This window comes from Podarcis vaucheri (genome assembly GCF_965113315.1).
Source record: "Podarcis vaucheri genome assembly, chromosome: 4".
Taxonomy (NCBI): Eukaryota; Metazoa; Chordata; class Lepidosauria; order Squamata; family Lacertidae; genus Podarcis; species Podarcis vaucheri.
This window is the reverse complement of record NC_138762.1, coordinates 28953602-28972768: the sequence shown is the minus strand read 5'-3', so window position 1 is coordinate 28972768 and position 19167 is coordinate 28953602. Positions and strand designations below refer to the sequence as shown.

Here is a 19167-nt window from a genome sequence, read left to right as displayed (position 1 = left end):
ATATATATACAAATACATAGTAACAAAGGGAAAAGGAGGGGTTTTGAGACATATTCCCCCATTGTACCATTTTGTGTATTGCTTTTTATGTTGTTGTCATTTTAATTAGGGTTGTATTTGTCTAATTTCTCTGTGCTGCCCTGTGACCATAAGGCAAGGGTGGCATATAAATATTCCTGGATTTCTGCTGATCTCATTTTCCATTTGGATATTATGATATAGCTTATTGTTTTGATCAACAATCACACATTAGAAACCAATGTGGAAATTGCAGCCTGTAGATCCTGATAGACCTTTCTTCTGCCATGTATATCATGATCAAAGGACCTAACAGGTGTTTGGGAAACTGAAAAGTGCAGAATGTTTGCTAAGCAATAAATGCAGACGCTGGGAAAAATATGGAATGATGCGCGCTCTCTCTCTCCATACATACATACATGCATAATTTTGTTTCTATGCCACCTTTCCACAGTTCAAACCATGCTCAAGGCTTACAACATGAAAAAATACAAAACTGCAACTTAACAAAAGTAGTCAATAAATGAAGCATTAAAAATACACAACCAGACGGAACAATTTCCACGTATCTCACAAGATCTAAAATAAAGATACAAAAAACCACAGCATCAACAATCTCCTCATCCCCTGGAACAACACCCCAACCCAAGTGTCTGTTCAGCAGCCTCAACTTTTGTAGCTTCAGTCAGTTAGGGCCCTGCAGGCCAGGTGGCGAAAGGCCTGCAAGGCAGGGAACAGTTCTTCCAAGACAGTCAGTATGGTTTATTCTCCTCCATCCCCTCTTGACCTTTGTTTGCATTATGGAGGGTGATTTTTCACCGTTATTGGCCGAAATAAGCAGCATTTGGTGTCAGTCATTCTGAGTAATAACTTGGATAGCAACCAGCCAGCTCTTGTGTGCTCAGGCTCTCTCGAGAACAATTCTCAGGACAGCTGCTTTTATTTCCAAAGTAGGCCCGCTGTATGAAACAGACAGCTATGGGTAGATATATTTGTGTGGACATCAGAGAGGTTCCGGTTTTGCTTCCTTTGAACTGTACTTAGAGCTAAGAAGGGCCAGGCGCCAGTTGTGCTTCCCACTGTTCAACTAGCAATGGTTACAACAGCAAGGCAAACCCCGCTGTGCTCCCATCAAAACACCCACCCCTTGCAGCGCACTTGAGCATATGTGGAAAATTCCTAGATTTGACTGAGCCAGAAAGAAAAGATAAGTTTTGTGTAAAGGATTTTAACTAGCCATTCATTGCTGGAATCTAATTCTCATAAAGAAACATAGCAAGGTGTTTCATAAATTCACTTTGTGCAACTGCTGAGCTTTGAAAAATAGGCCAACTGTGTGGAATGGAATACAGTGCAGATTAGCATCTGGGTTCCTATAAAGCAGAGAATGGGAATCCATGGCTCCCCAGATGAAGATAGATTCCCATCAGCCAACAGCAGGTATGGCCAGAAATGATTGGAGTTGTGGTGCAGTGACATCAGGGTGGGGCAGAGTTTCTCCTGCTATATAGGTATGAGTTTAAAGAGTCAAAACATGATTGGATCTCATAGCACTTTCACTTTAATTTATCTAGGGTTGTTTCTGTCTTTATGACTACTACAACCACCATGGAAATACCCTAAATGGTCTCTTATTTATTTATTAAATAAGAAGAGGGGGAGGAAGTGTTCCTTTGTGCAAGCAGAAATTCTTGCACTTGTGGAAGCACTTCATCAGATACTGCCCCATTTTTGTTCTTCCGTACTTTCTGGTGGGTTTTTAAATCTATCTGTGTTTGTTTTCTTTTTTGCCTTTGTTTCTAAAGAGAGTATTTAATTTTTTTCAAAAACAAAATATATTTTTTTGCGTGTGGATCAGAGCCCATTTTATTACTATGGCCAAGTATTTAACGATATTACAAAATACTATTTTATCTTCTGCAGCTTTTACCTTTGATTTCAGGAGAATGTCTGCAGCCATAGAAATGCCATTTAAATACCAGCTGTATAGAAATAATATGAACACTTGTGATTTAATTACCCATAAACGTACGTTGGAACCTACATTAGGAGAGTCCTTAAATGGCTATAGAGGTAGTGAGAGTTAATGGAAAATCTAGACACAGTGAGTCCATTATGCCCAAAGAATCGGGGAGGGGAAAACAATTTTGAATAATTGCATTTTCGGTTGATTTGTTTTTATAAGTCTTCCTCATTCCATTCTTTCAAAGTAATCTCCACCCCACTCTGAGGAGCAGGCAATTTTTAATTTGCAGAGTGGATAGCTTTTAACTAGTTATTTTATTGTGGTGGTGTTTTATGTAAGATATTAATTGCATAAACTCTATTGTGATGTGCAATTCTAATTTCGGCTAATTTTATTACCCTGAAAGAAAGAAATTCTTGTTAGAATTTAATCTGATCTTAGGTTTGCAGGGGAATGAAATATGTGCAGTAACAGCAGAGTGTCTGATGAGAGCATGGTGGCAACTGTTCTCCTTAAATTATTGCTGTGCATTTCTGATGGTGAAAATCCTCTGCAGTAAGACCCCAGCCTTTCCCAGTGATGGCTAAGTTCTAGCTCCTAAGCTCTTCGGGGGCTCTTTAAAATATCTGAACATTGTCAACAGTTCAACAACGTAAATAGGAGAAAAGGGGGCAGGGACCCGCATGTGAACAAAGTTGACATTCTTCCCACCTTTCTAATTCCCATCTTCCCAGCAGATGAAGGATTAGTTTGGTAGGACAGGATAGTGAAACCTTGAGAATCAAAGGGCAGGGTTAGGTAGAGGCAATTTTTTAGCTTCAGGCTAACTTGGGTAGGGTGAAGAAGAAGTGAAGTGGGGTTAGGGTTTTAGAAAGGAAGGACATGGTGGCAGTTGAGACTATTATCCAGTAGCTCTTAGAGAGCTATATATTTTTAAAGTACAGCTCTGGGTCCTCATCATCCAAAGGTGAACAAGCTTTAATATCTGTCTTCTTTCAGAGTACTTTTAAGTTGATATTTCTACTGTTAGATAAGCTCTGTCCCTGAAGACAGAGTTTGTGAAACACAGACGCTTACTAGTTTATCAGAACGGCTTCTATTCCCCCTGCTCCTGCCTGTCAGTTGAAACACTTAGGATATTCTTTTTTACTTTGTACTATGCTGATATACAGTGGTACCTCGGGTTACAGACGCTTCAGGTTACAGACTCAGTATCTTGGCTAACCCAGTATCTTGGGTTAAGAACTTTACCTCAGGATAAGAACAGAAATTGTGTGGTGGCAGTGCAGCAGCAGTGGGAGGCCCCATTGGCTAAAGTGGTACCTCTGGTTAAGAACAGTTTCAGGTTAAGAACGGACCTCCAGAACGAATTGAGGTACCACTGTATTCCTTTCAACTTTCATTGCACACTAAGAGGTGACTTGTATTTTCTTTAGGTGTGCAGTATCTTCCTGCAGAAGTGCTTGAAAATATTGGATGGTTTGAACGATGGTTCCAGGCTTCATAAACTATAATGTGATCCTGACTTATTTTCCTGGTTTATTAACCAACATTAAGCCAGACTTCCTGGTTCAAGTGCAATGGGGAACTCTGGCTTAATACAAGCCAGAAGCTGGTGCATGGTGGGATTGAGGGGAGGAGTGCTTGGCCCTGGTGCTTATCTCTGGCTTCATAAACCGTGGAATGAGTGTCCAAAGCAGGCCACTACACGGGCAATTGCATCTGTGCATAGGATTTATAGGAGAAACATTGTTTTGCCCCGAACACTTAGCAGAAGCTAAATCGTGTGCATGCTGATGGGTGCTTGTGAGCTTTGCTGGGCAGGACGCAGGAGAAACAACATGCAGGAGATTCAGGAAGCCAATTCATATTGCATGCGTACTTGATGAAGCCCTAATTTTTAAAGCAGGGAGGGCCTTTGTATTGTAGAAAGGTCACCTGATTTATATATTTATTAAATTTGATAGTTGCTTTATCTTACCAGGACAACCCAAAGCAACATAAAACCAACCAAACAGACTGAGAGAAAAACCTCACAGAGATACTTTAAGATCAAAAAGAAAAAGAAATACATTAGAAACACCCTGCCCACTTCTAAAAGGCCACAGATAATTAAATGCCAAAAGCCTGGTTATAGAGGAAAGATTTTGCCTGGCACCTAAATACATATATATAATGATGATACCAGGCAAGTCTCTCTGGCAGGGGTCAGCAACCTTTTTCAGCAGTGGACCGGTCCACCGTCCCTCAGACCATGTGGTGGGCCAGACTATATTTTGAAGAAGAAGAAGGAAAAAAAGAACAAATTCCTATACCCCACAAATAACCCAGAGATGCATTTTAAATAAAAGGACACATTCTACTCATGTAAAAACACGCTGATTCCTGGACCATCCGCAGGCGATTGGGCCGCATCTGCCCCACGGGCCTTAGGTTGCCTACGCCTTCTCTCTGGGGAGAGCATTCCACAAATGAGGAAGCACGGCAAAAAAAGGCCTGTTCTTGTGTTGTTGCCCTCCAGACCTCTTGAGGAGGAGGCACATGAAGAAGGGCCTCAGATGCTGGTTGCAGGGTTCAGGTTGGTTTGTATGGGGCGAGGCAGTATTGAATCTGAGTTTGTGGCGGGTTGTTCATTGTACACAGTCATCTATTAATTTCAGTGTAAGGTGTTTTCTCCATAAAGTGGCAAACTTAATTTGGGGTGGGAGGGGAACCTGCTACAGTGGTATTTATTATCATTATTTATTAAATTTATATACCGCCCTTCACCCGAAGATCACAGAGCAGTTTACAGTTTAAAAACACAAAAGGAAAACACAAAATACATAACAACAAAAACCAACAATCCCTTCTCACAAACACATTTAAAAGGTGATAGATAGTTTAATCAGCCAAAAGTCTGATTAGAAAGTTACTACATCCCACAGATTAGAGCCAAATACATTCTGCTGGCGCCTGGATCTTGGCACTTTTCTGATCTGTGCTGCTGAAAGGGAAAAGCCTCCAGGTAAACTCAACCTGTGGAAGCTGGAAGAGCAGGTTGTTCTCATTCTCTCTTCCGCAGTCTCTCATTAGTGCCTACAAACTCCTCTTCCTTTCCTGGGCACCCTGCCAAGAAAAAAACAGTGCTGGTTCAAAATGTATTGCTCTGGAGAGCCCACTAGGGTGAGTGTTTTGCTGAGATGCACTTATCTGCTGGGACTCTGACCCTTGGACCACAACTAGCACACTGCTTGCTCATTGTAAACTGATGTGCACCATCTTAGTATACCTCCAATTTTAAAAAAAAAACAACCCATGTCTTACCATTTTATCCTGCGGCAAGACTTCTAGGCTCAATTTAGCTCAATATTTCTACAATAGTAACTACAAAAGGGTTAAACTATAGGAGATACTCTCTAATCTTCTGTTGCCTTTCAGGTGTCAAGTAGCAGTCAGCTTTGCGTTAATGAAATCAATTACGTTTTTTATGAATCAACAGCAGCAGATTATCGTAATAGCACAACTGGCTTTGACAATGCTAGACTGTGTTTAGACAAGTTCATTTAATTTTATTATTCTGCACCGTTGTGCACTTGTACCCGCTTGTGCTTATTCAATTGCCCTCATTTAATTTTAGGGAGTGTTGATGGTTGGCCCTCCCGGGACTGGTAAAACTATGCTAGCGAAGGCTGTCGCTACAGAATGTGGAACGACTTTCTTCAACGTTTCTTCCTCCACTCTGACATCAAAGTATCGAGGCGAGTCTGAAAAGTTAGTTCGCTTGTTGTTTGAAATGGTAAGCATTACTGATGCTCAAGTCTCACAGTTTCTTGTTGTATAGTGGGCATCTAAGTCACTCCAACACATTGGATAGTATCCAACTCAGCTTTATTCAGAACAGACCCATTGAAATGAATGAACCTGAGTTTGTTGTGCCCATTGATTTCAATGGGAGTACTTAGAAGTCCTAGAACTATCATTACTAATTGGGGTAATAAGGCTTCTCAGCCACATTTGCCAACCATGTTATACCAACCAGCAACATTGTGCTACAGAGTGCCTGTAATATCCCCAGCTTTTAGAACTAATGGCATCTGTTTCCAAAATGACTCATTATGTGTGTGTTGTTTACCTGTAGTATGAAATCTTTCACAGCTTCCTTTAATGTTTTGCATTTATCAGAGTCAAGGCCTGATATTTCTTTAACTTTCCGCCTTTTGAGGTTGGTTTTTGTTTTTGTTTTCTTTTTGTTTCTTATTCAAAATGTTTTCTTCTTTCTATTTCATATTTTGCATTTCCCCCTTTCATTTTCGTAGCACTTGTAATTGCAAAATGCTTTCTAAACAACATGTACTCATCTTTACACAATTCTTGCGAGGTAGGGTGCTTTGATACCTGCTTTACAAAAGAGGCTCATTGATTAACATGCATATGTAAAATATAATGATTCAATCACCACAGCCCCACAGCTCCTTAGAACGTTGTGTCAGAACTATGTCACACATCTGACTGATTCACGGTTTGCAATATTTTAGAAATGACTCCAACAGTAACTAGAACTTACGTTTGCAGACACACAAACAGGGCCAAATCTTTCAAGTTTTATAAGGTGCCACAATACTTTAATTTTTCCAAGAGATTTGCAAAAATAATAATAATGAAACATTGAGTGGTTTTTTTTGTACGTGTACCATTTTTAAGTCCATCCCCCCCTTCTCTCTCTCTCTCTCTCTCTCTCTCTCTCTCTCTCTCACACACACACACACACACAGAAACATAACAGTTGGCCAACATCACAGTAGTGATCTCTACATCTGCTCTGCTGAAACTTTCCTACCGACAATGCAGCCCTATGTCTTTTGTCCTGACAACCTGACAATTAAAAAACAAGCAAGTGTCTAAGCACCTGGAATATTAATAAACATTCAGTAGCACCTTACCAGCTGAGCCAGTGGCTAGGGAGGGCTCATTTACTCCACTGAAGCCAGAGCCTTATAATCTATAATACTTTGGTGTCCTCCAGATGTTGTGGGACTCCAACTCCCAGTCGCCCTATTCAGCATGGCCAGTGGTCCTATAACATTTGGAGGACACCATGTTGGCCACCTGCTGTCTATAGCTACAAAATGTTAAGAAAACTGCTAACCTAACATTTCCCCCTCTTGTTGATTCCCTCCCCCTCTTGTTTTTGGAGATAAATTGACAAAAACTTTATTTTTCTATATCTGTGTGATTTAATCAGATATATTATTTGCCTTTCTGCAATCATGCAAGTGGTTCTAAAAGAGTATCCCAAACCAGCTTTGATTTAGCATTAGATACATAGATACTGTTCCTAAGGCAGATGTTGTAAGGTAAGCTGGACAGCACATCTTTGTCAAAGGGGCATAGTCAACCAAGCTTTGCTCAGAGTAGACTCAATGAAATGAATGAACATCACTTAAGGTACATCTTGTATATGATGGAATCTCACAAAAACTGAAATGTTGTGTTTAGTAAATGTTTTCTTTGTTTCAAGGCCCGATTTTATGCACCCACAACCATTTTCATTGATGAAATAGACTCCATCTGTAGCCGCAGAGGCACCTCTGATGAACATGAGGCAAGCCGTCGGGTCAAATCTGAGTTGCTTGTTCAGATGGATGGTAAAGTTTGATATCTGCACTGGAGCTTCCCTTCCCTTTTTATAAATTGTTTGTACGCTTGTTTTGGAGAATGCGTGCAGCAAGTTAAAAAGCAACATATTTACCAACTTGTCCTGAACTGTTCTCGTTTTAAGCTGCCCACCTTTTGCTGACATTAGTATTCTGGGCATGGTCCGAGGACACATGATGCAGCCACCTTGCTGAGGCTAAGCTGTTCTGGGTCTGCCTGGGGGACCACGAAAGCTGCTTGGAATTCTATCAGAGAAGAAATGTGAAATGTAAACGTAATATAAACAAAGAGCATGGCATAATTACTCAAGTTTTATGTTCCTTTTTCTTTACAAAGACCACTTAAAATGCATTTTCCCAATTAAGTGGCAAATTATATATTTGAGTATGTAAAAAGTTTTATATACTCTTCTTAAGACTGTTCCCAGGTTACTTAATAAAGATGATTAAATATAAGAATAAAAAATAATATATTACAATACACAAGACATGGGAAATAATAACCATTTTTAATAATAATAATAACAACCATTTTTTTGTTTTGTTTTATAGTAATTAGCAGCCCTGCGTAGCTGCTTTGAAAACTGGTAAAGAATTGCTAGGGGAAATTAACCCTTCTGTCCACTCCATTTCCTGGCCATCTAAATGCCTACTTACCCTCCAGTGCTGTTTGGATGTGTTTTCCTGAGCATCATCAGTTTCTTTCTGTGGATTGGGTTACCTTGTTGTGCTTTGTGGAAGCAAATACAGTGGAACCTCGGTTGTTAAACGTCTCTGTTGACTGACGTTTCGGCTTTCGAACTCCAAAAACCCGGAAGTAACTGCTTCAGTTTTTGAACGATTTTTGGAAGCCAAACGTGCCACACGGCTTCCGTTTTGGGTTTCCCTATTATATTGAGGCTACTGTTTTTAGTTTTCGGTTTTCAGACATTTCAGAAGTCAAATGGTCTTCCAGAACGGATTACTTTCAAAAACTGAGGTTCCATTGAACAGGGTTTGGTATTGGGCCTCGTACACTGCCTCTGTTCTGTACTCATCATATTATGCCTAGGCAAGTGCCCCCCCCCCGTCACGTGTTATGGTGCTGCCCACAATAGGTTCTTAGATTTCTCTGTGCACCCCTGCGCTGCAAAAGGTTTGGGGCCTTAACCTCTTCATTTCATGGTTTTAGGCTGGTGTTCTTTAGTTGAGGAGGATTTAGTGGCTCCCCTGTGTAATATATTCTGAGCTGGAATCTCTGCTTAGCTTTTGTTGCACTAGTTTTATAGGATCTCTGTGTTATATAAACTAGCTTTATTGGAACTGTGATTTTAATTGTTTGGTGGTTTTGTTTCTTTGAAGTATAGGATAAGCTCAGTTCTTGGATGTCTGAAAAATCTAATAAATAATAGAAATAGTACCCTGTTGTCTGCTATGTCTTTTGTTGATGTAGGAGTAGGCGGGGCTCTGGAAAACGACGACCCTTCGAGAATGGTGCTGGTGCTGGCTGCTACAAATTTTCCCTGGGACATTGACGAAGCTTTGAGAAGGAGGCTGGAGAAAAGGATCTATATACCATTGCCAACAGGTGGGAGGGCCATAATCTTTTCTGTCCAGATGCACTTTTCTTACATGTTGCTATTTGAAGAATTCATTTGACACTTCGGCTGCAAACATTTGCTTGCATTTTCAGCAGCTAATAACTTGCCAGTGCTCTCTCCCTCCCCCCCTTTCCCCTTAAGGGTTGAGACTGGAGAATGAAAGGGTTGCAGTATTCCATTGCAGACCCGGTGAGAGAGATGCTAATGAGCTTGGACTTATTTTGAATGTTTAACAGTCCTTGATTGAGCATCAAAGGCCGCCTTCAGACATCTTTTAAAGAAATATTGCCAGTGCATTTCCATGCACTTGCCGATTAATGCAGAGAAGCGGATCCATGAATTTTCACTCTCAGGCTGGCGCTGCTGTAAATCAACTCTCGCCTGACCTTTACGACTAGATTTCCAGCCGTTCAGATCGTAGCATGCTGATTGTTCCCCTGCCTGAGGATGCCATATCATATATTGCTTCTCCTTGGCTGTCAGTCATATACGCTATTATTTTCAAGATCCTTTATCATTTTAGCTTTATAAAGTGGCATCTTCTCTTGATACACTGGGATGCCTGCTTGCTTCCATGACCCCTCGAGATAACAGAATAGAAGTACAGTGTGGCTGTAAACTCTTAAGGGTTGAAACAACATATTGGAGCACAGCATGGGGCTACTGGCAATAATAGCATCTCTAGCATACATTCTTCCCCTCTCCCCTTGTAAGGTTGAGGTTGACTTAATATATATCATAATATTAATAATAATAATAATAATAATAATAATAATAATAATAATAATTTATTTGTACCCCGCCCATCTGGCTGGGCTTCCCCAGCCACACTGGGCGGCTTCCACAGAAACCAAAAAACACTAAAATATCATACATTAAAAGCTTCCCTGAATAGGGCCGCCTTAAGGTGTCTTCTGAATGTCAGGTAGTTGCCCATCACCTTGACATCCGATGGGAGGGCATTCCACAGGGCGGGCGCCACCACCGAAAGGCCCTCTGCCTGGTTCCCTGTAGCTTTGCTTCTCGCAATGAGGGAACCGCCAGAAGGCCCTCGGCACTGGACCTCAGTGTCCGGGCAGAACGATGGGGGTGGAGACGCTCCTTCAGGTATACTGGGCCGAAGCCGTTTAGGGCTTTAAAGGTCAACACCAGCACTTTGAATTGTGCTCGGAAACGTACTGGGAGCCAATGTAGGTCTTTCAAGACCGGTGTTATGTGGTCTCGGCGGCCGCCCCCAGTCACCAGTCTAGCTGCCACATTCTGGATTAGCTGTAGTTTCCGAGTCACCTTCAAAGGTAGCCCCACGTAGAGCGCATTGCAGTAGTCCAAGCGGGAGATAACTAGAGCATGCACCACTCTGGCCAGACAGTCCGCGGGCAGGTAGGGTCTCAGCCTGCATACCAGGTGGAGTTGGTAAACAGCTGCCCTGGATACAGAATTGACCTGCGCATCCATGGACAGCTGTGAGTCCAAAATGACTCCCAGCTGTGAGTCCAAAATGACATTGGTGTGAGTTTCCCTACTCCACACCTTCGGTTTCTGCTGGTGGGATGGGAGAATCACTACCGTGTGATGTCTTGATACATGAGAAGCGATCCAAAAGGTTACAGAGAAGAGGGGAAATGCTTAACCTAGAGATTTAGTTTTGCTGTGTCAACTTCATGTTATATGTAATGTGTGGTGTGGTGTCTAGAGTGTTGGACTGTCATCAGGGAGTCTCTGGTTCACATCCTCACATAGCCATGAATTCACCTGGTGAGCTTGGACCAGTCACCCTCTTGGCTTTGCTTTACAAGGCTGTTGTCAGAATAAAATAGCTGACAATGGTTGGGGGAGAACCATGCATGCTGCCTTGATCTCCTTGGAGAAAAGACTGACTACACACATTCAATAAATACTAATAGTTCCAGCTTATAATGGGAGCCCTGACTTTATGGCTGATTGGGGTATTACATATGATTTAAATTGCCTTGCAGATCTCTATCATGTTATCGATCTAAACTTCCCCCTTATTGCTAATGCAAAAGAGAAGATGAAAGGCAGACATTTGTTTGCATTTATGGTTTTAATCATTTGAAGCCATAATTGCTTTCAGCCCTATTGGTGGGGCGGGGGAAGTACCTCATCTGAAGTTCTACCACGTTATTGGTTCTGGCTTCTATCTGTGCAGTGCAGAATGGGCACCTTGCGAAGGTGTGTCCTCTTCTCCACAAGGATACAGTGCCCCTTCCAGATTGCCACTACAGTGGTGCCTCGCAAGACGAAATTAATTCGTTCCGCGAATTTTTTCGTCTAGTGAATTTTTCGTCTTGCGAAGCACAGTTTCCCATAGGAATGCATTGAAATTCAATTAATGCATTCCTATGGTCAAAAAAAGTCCAAACAAAGCCAAATTTGGTACAACAAGAGTTTATTAAGTGCTCTTTAAAGTCACACATACTGTAAAGAGCATTTCAAAATTCAAACCCAGAATTTTTTTTAAAAAAACAGCAGAGTGGCCCAATGGTCACAGAAAATCATAAAAATGCAGAAAAAAACCCACAAGCTTCCATATTCTTGCAAACCCCTCCCCAACTGTTTCCCCAGCCACCCACCACACAGAAATTCAAATCCAGAATTTTTTTTTAAAAAACAGCAGAGTGGCCCAATGGTCACAGAAAATCAGAAAAATGCAGAAAAAAACACACAAGCTTCCAGATTCTTGCAAGCCCCTTCCCAACACCAAGTCCTTGAATTCCAAACACCCCAACCCAAAATCCAAACCCCCCCAAAAAAGTTTTAAAAGCTTAACTTACCAAATGGCTGCAAAAGAAGTTTTGGAAAAGCTTCAAAAATCACCAAAGTCTTTAAAAACCTCAAAAAAGGCTACTATGTACACTGCGTTCTATGAGTTGCTCCTCGAAGTCAAGTCACAACTGTATTAATGGTGTTAAGAAAAAGGAAACAAACTTGCAAGACGTTTTCGTCTTGCGAAGCAAGCCCATAGGGAAATTCGTCTTGCGAAGCAGCTCAAAAACGGAAAACCCTTTCGTCTAGCGAGTTTTCCGTCTTGCGAGGCATTCGTCTTGCGGGGCACCACTGTATTTTGTGAGTGGGATTCAGTCACACCAGCAAATTTAGGTTGTGCAGTTAAAGTGGGTTTGGCTCTCTTGCATAATGAACACACTTTTAAAAATAAGACTTTTTGTAGGAAGGTAATTCATGAAAAATTGCACTGAAAAGTGTAGGATAACAACGGCTTGATCTGACATCTTATAGCATCCCCACCTTTTGCAAACAGATCATGAAGAATGTTCAATAAACAGGTCATCTGGAAGAGACTAGTGTTGGAAAAAACATGGAAAAATAATTTCCACTGTTGCTGTTTTAGGTACTCTTAGGTACAAAGTTACCCATGGTGAGATATGCATGCAGAATCTTATTAAAGATCAGTTATTATTCTGTGTTTTTTGAGACCACTATTTTTAACTGTCAACACAGTACAGAACTCCCAGCTACAATGTGTACATGGAATGTTTTTATACCAGTACACTATAGCTTGCCAAAGGCACATTGTGATGGATGGGAAGCTTGTGTATTTTATGTTTTTGATGTTTATACTATGCCATCAGTGTTCATTGTGCCTTACAGCACCATACGGGCAAATTGGGCATCTCTCTGCTCAGAAAGAGCTTGCACTCGAAAACTAACAACGAGGGGAAAGGGAAAGGAGAGAAGAATGTGGGCAAAGGCCAATGCATGTACTTAATTAAATTAAATTAAAAAGAAACATTGTTCAACTGAAACCCCTGGGTCACTTATATCACCAGGGCAATCATTTTCATTATCTAAAACTTGTTCAGGGGTCCCTCCTCAGCAGCTGGGGCAAACACTCTTTAATAGGGAGGGTGTTAAATTCAGAAACTGAAGATAATACATCAAAATATATTGGACAGAGGGAAAGGAGGGATCTCTGTGTGTTTGACAGGGGAGAGGGAAGGAATTCACCCATCCTTATTTAGAGTGTATCCGTTCCACTTGGCTTCCCCCATTGTGTAACCACTTCCTTTTTCTCATAATTAAAATGATCCTTCCCTTCCTATTTTTCTGTTTGTCTAGAAAGAAAGTGAAAAAGGATCAACCTGGTTTAACAGTAACTTAAATACCTTAACCAAATAATTCATTTAATGCCGATTGCTTTAGCAAATGCTGTTAGCTAAATAGGACTAACATTTAGGGTGTTTTCTGCTGAGTTGTCTCTTTCTACAGCTTCTTATTGTCCTGTTGTCTTGTAGACCAATAGAACAATGTGTTTCCATGGTCTCCTGTGAGATGCTCAGTGCAACACCAAGTTTGCACTTAGCACCACACTTTTCATGTTGGCAAGGCATGAGCCAAGGTGCTGCCTTAGGTGGCCTTGCCCTTTCATACCTGGGGGAAGAAGGGGGGTCAGCAGGGGGTGGGGGAGAGGGCCCAACAAAACTTCAGTCTCCAGCAACTCCCCCCAGACAAACTACGCTAAAGTTTGGTTTCAGCTAGGCATTAGCAAAGGCTGCACAGAAAAGGTGGTTTTGAGAAATTGTTGACACTTGATACAAGGTTTGCTGAAAAAACTCGGGTATGATAGGGTAGAGAGTGCATGTTTATGGATGTATGCATGTCTATGGATGTTTTCATAGTTAATGGCAAAATGGCTATTGGAAATTGTGCGCTCTCTCGCTCTCTCTCTGTCTGTGTGTACACACACACTCTGCTTCATACAGAATTCACTAAAATTATATAATTGATTCTCTTTTAAAATGCACTTTTTGCAGTTAATACAGTGGCAGTGTCTTTAACATTGAAGAGTCGTCACCAGCGAAATTGCTTCCAGGCTGTTTTTGCCTAGTAACCCCCCGCCATAAAACCAAATTACAGGGTTAAGTGTTATTGAATATCTACATGTTTGCAAGCCCTGCTCTGATCAAACAACTTTTATTTTTGCAGCAAAAGGCAGAGCAGAGCTGCTTAAGATTAATCTTCGGGAAGTAGAACTGGATCCTGACATCAGCCTGGAAGAAATTGCTGAGAAGATCGAAGGCTACTCTGGTGCTGACATCACTAATGTTTGCAGGTATCCTATTTCCTGGGTTTGCAAGCTAAAGAAAAATGGAATTGCTAGGCAAACTACACATACTGAATGCTTTTTTGAGTACATTGCTGACGACTCAATCTTTTGCCTTTACGTCAGTGCTTTTAAAATTCTCCTTCCCTGGAAACCCTTTCTGCATCAAATAGTTTCCTGAGGAACCAGCACAAAGCCCAGAGTGTTGCATAAGATCTTGGAACCGTTTGGCGGGCCATACACTCAGTTCACACAGAAGGCAGATTAGGTTTCTTAGGTCTTACTGTTGTTCCTTGTGAACTGATAACCCGAAAAGACATGTATTGCAGGGGAAGCTTGTTTGCCACTATGGATCTTCTCATTGAAGGACCCTTAATAGGTGTCTGAGGAATGTAAGTTTCTCCTAGCACTAGAACTCAGGGTATTTCCAATGATCAAGGGAATGGAGCAACCAGTGGCGTCACAATGGGAGGGGGCGGTAAACCCCGGGTTCCATGCCTGTGGGGGTGACAAGAAGTCACCCTGCGGGGGCTCGTGGCAGCACGAGCAGCTATCGCGCCACTGCAGCCGCTTTTGGAGGATCCTCCATTCATGGCTGGAGCCGCGAGCAGAGGATCCTGGCACTGGCAGCAAACCGCTAAGTACAGTGCATGTGCAGCGTCGCACGCATATGTGCTGTACGTAGCGCCGCCGCACATGCGCTGTATAGCTGTTTGCCGCCAGCGGCATACGGATGGTGCTGGGATCCTCCGTTCGCGACTGTAGCGGCGCCAGAGGGATCCTGGCACCGTCCATACAGCGCTGGAGTGCTGGCGGCAAACTGCTATACAATGCATGTGCGGCATCACTATGTACGACACATGTGTTGTACGTAGTGATGCTGCACATGCGCCCTACATCGTGACGCCTGCCCCGGGTGTCACGACTCCTTCCTTTGCCCCTGGGAGCAACTCCCCTGTAAGGGTTGCAGCATTGGGGGCTTTTTAGTTTAGAGAAAAGACAAGTAACAGGTGACATGATGGAAGTTAATAAAATTACACATGGCATGGAGGAAGCCGGTAGAGAAAAGGTTTTCTCCCTCTCATAACACTAGCACTCATGGACATTCAATAAAGCTGGATGCTGGGAGATTTGGCACATGCAAAAGAGTAGTTCATGAACTGAACAATTGCCTCAGCATCTCCATAAATCCTTGCAAAAAGGGGCGGGTGGGTCCTTTTTATCGTTTTAATTATCCTCTGCACATTTACCAGATGCCTTAGTGGATTTCAGTTCCAAAGTGTTGTTTTATGTTACATTAATGTTGGGGGTGTTGGAGATGTGCAAGCTTGTTTCGCCACAGGGGAACGCTGAGATAGCTAAGAATAAATGCTTCTGCATTTCTGCTAGAGGCCTGCAACACAAGAGAGGTAATCAAAATCCATATAGTTCCTAGCACACGGTGTTAGTAATTAGTTCTTGTGAATTTTCCTTTTCAGGGATGCTTCTTTGATGGCAATGAGGCGGCGCATTAATGGCTTATCCCCAGAAGAGATACGTGCATTATCTAAAGAAGAGCTTCAGATGCCTGTTACCAAGGGAGACTTTGACCTGGCTCTGAAGAAAATCTCCAAGTCTGTTTCAGCGGCAGACTTGGAGAAATATGAGAAGTGGATGTCAGAATTTGGATCTGCTTAACAGACATCATCTCACAAAGGATTTTAGCTTTTCAGTTATAAAATATTACAAACTTAGAAATCTTTTAAGGCTTGAGTTTTTCCTACGGACAAGGACCCTTTTAAACTTTTTTTTGCACTTTAAAGGGAACAAAATAAAATGTTACACAATGAAATCATGGTATTTCATGGATGAATACTAAAAGCTGTAAATGTAGCAAGGGAATCCTATGTGTTTTTGGTTGTCTGCACTTTTTTTTAACACTAGTTCCCAGTGTCCTGATTTTCACGTTCTAGTCTTTCCTGGCTTTTATCTGCCAATCAGATATAGGACTCTGCAGGAAAAAGTTGACAAAACTTACTGTTCTGTACTCTTGTTGTTGGGTCATATTGTTTGTCTAGTTAGAACCTGATTCCTTGATCGTAGGACTGGCCTCTCCCCCTCTGTTTAGAGAGCTCATCAGTATGATCTAAGTTGAAAATACCGAGATCACTTTACACTGCAGTCACGTTGTCATGGCTACAGTCGTATTTGCTAGAACACTAATAATCATATAAAATGTGAAAGGGAGGTGCATACCTCCAAAATATACAGTGTGGCCAGTTACAGCTCTTTGCCATCTTTTGCTCCCAGCTCTGAAGCAATGCACATGTACTTTTCTCTCCTCTTGTGTTCGCTGCAGATGACATCAGGGGAAGTGCAGTGAATGCAATCGCTGTTTAAAGCGTGGAGCAGCCCGTCATAGAAATCATGTTGTATCACAACTTTGATGTTTGAAATCTCAAGGCCAATATTGCTCTTGTTTCAGTTTTACACTTGTGTCAATCTATGGATTTTGCTGGATCTACTGCTGTCTTTGATTTCTCATTGTATACCACTGTAAGCAAAAGTTTCTTGATATACTTCGGCCTGGTAAGGGCAGATAAATTCCAGAGGTTATAGTGGCTTAACTCTCCAGAGTAGGTCATGTTAAATGAGTGTACATCTTGCACTTCATCATGCTTTAGACCAGCCTTTTTCTAATTGGCTTTGTTAGTGCCATTTGCACCTTTGCAGTATAAGATACCAAGGTGGAACACTTGTGGAAACTAAACTTGAAGATACAGAGCCGTCATCCTTGATATCCAGGAATAATCTCTCCTCCGCCCCCGCACCCTTATTTTTGGTGCTTTCTAGCATTTACACTTACTTTTGCATATTTCAGCTGTTTTTTTCAGATATGACAAATTGGTTCTCATCTCTGCATAATATTACCAAGGGTCCACGGACATGAAAAGAGGCACACAACAGTGGCTTGTTCTTTGGGACCCTTCAAAAATAATGTATAGCTCACTTGCTTTGGGTGTAAGTGTGTGGAACTCGTTATCAAAAGTTATGTATTTGGAGATGAATGTTTATGATCAGAACTGCAATTGAATCTGGCTGTAGCAGAGTTACATGAATCACCTAAACCTAAGGCAAGGTTTCCAGTTTAGAAAACAAAACAAAACAGGAATGTCATGTAAATCGGTCTTAGACATCTTGAAATGATCAATAGGCATTTCCAAGCCACCTGTTCATTTGGCAACTCATCCAAAATAAATTGCATTTCTGCTGTGCTTGGAAATTTCCCTCCATTCCTTATCCCCGTACATCTCCTAAATTTGCTCTAGATTAAGGTAGGAAAAAAACCCGGAACAGATTTAGGGGTCACACAGAGAAGTTCTATGGTGTAGATAAGAGTTCTTGCACTGGCAGAACTGTTCAGTTGGATATTGCTCTCTGACACCAGTGAGTCACCTGGGAGTAGAGCTACTCCCTGTATAGATCTCTACTGGTCTTGCCACCACCAGCCATGTTAGACCAAGGACAAGTATGTTCTATGCTGTGTGGGTGGCACAGTAAAAAAGAAAGAAAGGTCAAGACATTGCATTACCTGGTGTCTTTTCCTGGAGGTGTCTTTCCCCCAGTTCAGTACTGCAGTGCTAAATCAGCTATCAGAAAAACGTCCGTCTAGGCCCGGCCTTAGTTTAGTTTCCACCTAGATCTCCAAGTTACTGACACAACATCTCAGGGAGCTTTTCCTTATAAGGGCTCCCTGCGTTGTTACTTATTCGTTGTAATAGCCACCTCGTCAGCATAGCACTTGCTAGACATGTCCAGAACTACAGATGTGACTTGGTTCCATAAGAGAAGCAAGAGTGTTTACGTAGCAGAGTCCCATCATACCATATGCAGCCAGCTATAAAGGTTGTGTTGTGTTTCTTTACTTTGTTTTAACATAGAAGATGATGTATTGGGTCAAGACTGTGAATGATGCACTGTGTTCATCTCCAACAAAAGGCAGCTCTACTTTGGGGAAAATAATAATAAATGTCCTAATGGTGACTCGCTTTTTTCTTTTTATGTGGTGCTGTGTGTTCTGTGTACATATTCTGTTGTTTTCCTGGTGTGGCTGAGTTGGATTTCCTGCTTTGGGAGCGTAAGAGGAGCACGACATCTCATGGAGCTTTTGCCTGCATTATCTCCAGTCGTTCTTGCTGTCTCCCTTTGGGAAGGTAGCTGGCAACATCATCAAAGTACTTAAGGAATGAAAGGGCTGTCATGGAAAAGGCAACACTCTCTTGGGACCCACCACTTTCCCTCTCGCAGTAGGAGCTGTCTGATTCATGCCAGTAGCAATTTGTGTACTTTGGAAATGGCAGAACTTGGTGAATATAAATGCAGGCTGGTTTTGATCCTGTTGTATTCTGGTGTCGATTTGTGTGCACAAATAGGATGAAATACGTTGGACATTGCAAAGATATGGCTACCTGTGACTAGGTTTAATAGAATGTATTTGTGAATAAGTTAAAAGGGGTGTGTGTATGGGGTGTTATGGGAGGGGTAGTACCTCTGGTGGGGGACATGTCATGCTCCTCCTGTGCTAGTTTGTCCGCCTTTGGTCTCCATCCTGCACTCAGCTCTCACCTGTGGCTCGTGGAAGCTGTCAACATGCAACAGTGGTCACACCCCGAGAAACAGCTTCAATTGGCCGGTTAAACAGGTGGGGGTATCTGATGGGTCTCAAATCCTTGGTGAGTTAGGAACTTCCCCTGCATGCAAAGACAGGCTCTGGTGGATTGAGCAGATGAGGCCAGTGGGTTCAGTGGTCAAGAAGGCAGTAGAGGGAAGTGAGGGGCAGGTGAGTCTTATCAACTTGGGAAGGTAGCCCATCTAGGAGAAGGAAAACTCTGATCCTAAACTGCT

General features: G+C 42.0%; 1 protein-coding gene across 6 annotated transcripts in view; it reads left to right on the top strand.

Annotated features, from left to right (window-relative positions):
- KATNAL1 (katanin catalytic subunit A1 like 1) overlaps nt 1–18306 on the top strand; it is a 36458-nt gene extending 18152 nt beyond the window's left edge. For all 6 annotated transcript variants that reach the window (XM_082220301.1, XM_082220302.1, XM_082220299.1 and 3 more), the window contains 5 exons: nt 5604–5762; nt 7485–7611; nt 9053–9187; nt 14166–14292; nt 15762–18306. In XM_082220301.1, coding sequence (XP_082076427.1) covers nt 5604–5762; nt 7485–7611; nt 9053–9187; nt 14166–14292; nt 15762–15960 — 747 coding nt within the window. In that variant the 3' untranslated portion in view covers nt 15961–18306. The remainder of the gene's footprint in view (nt 1–5603; nt 5763–7484; nt 7612–9052; nt 9188–14165; nt 14293–15761) is intronic.
- The last annotated feature ends 861 nt before the right edge of the window (nt 18307–19167 follow it).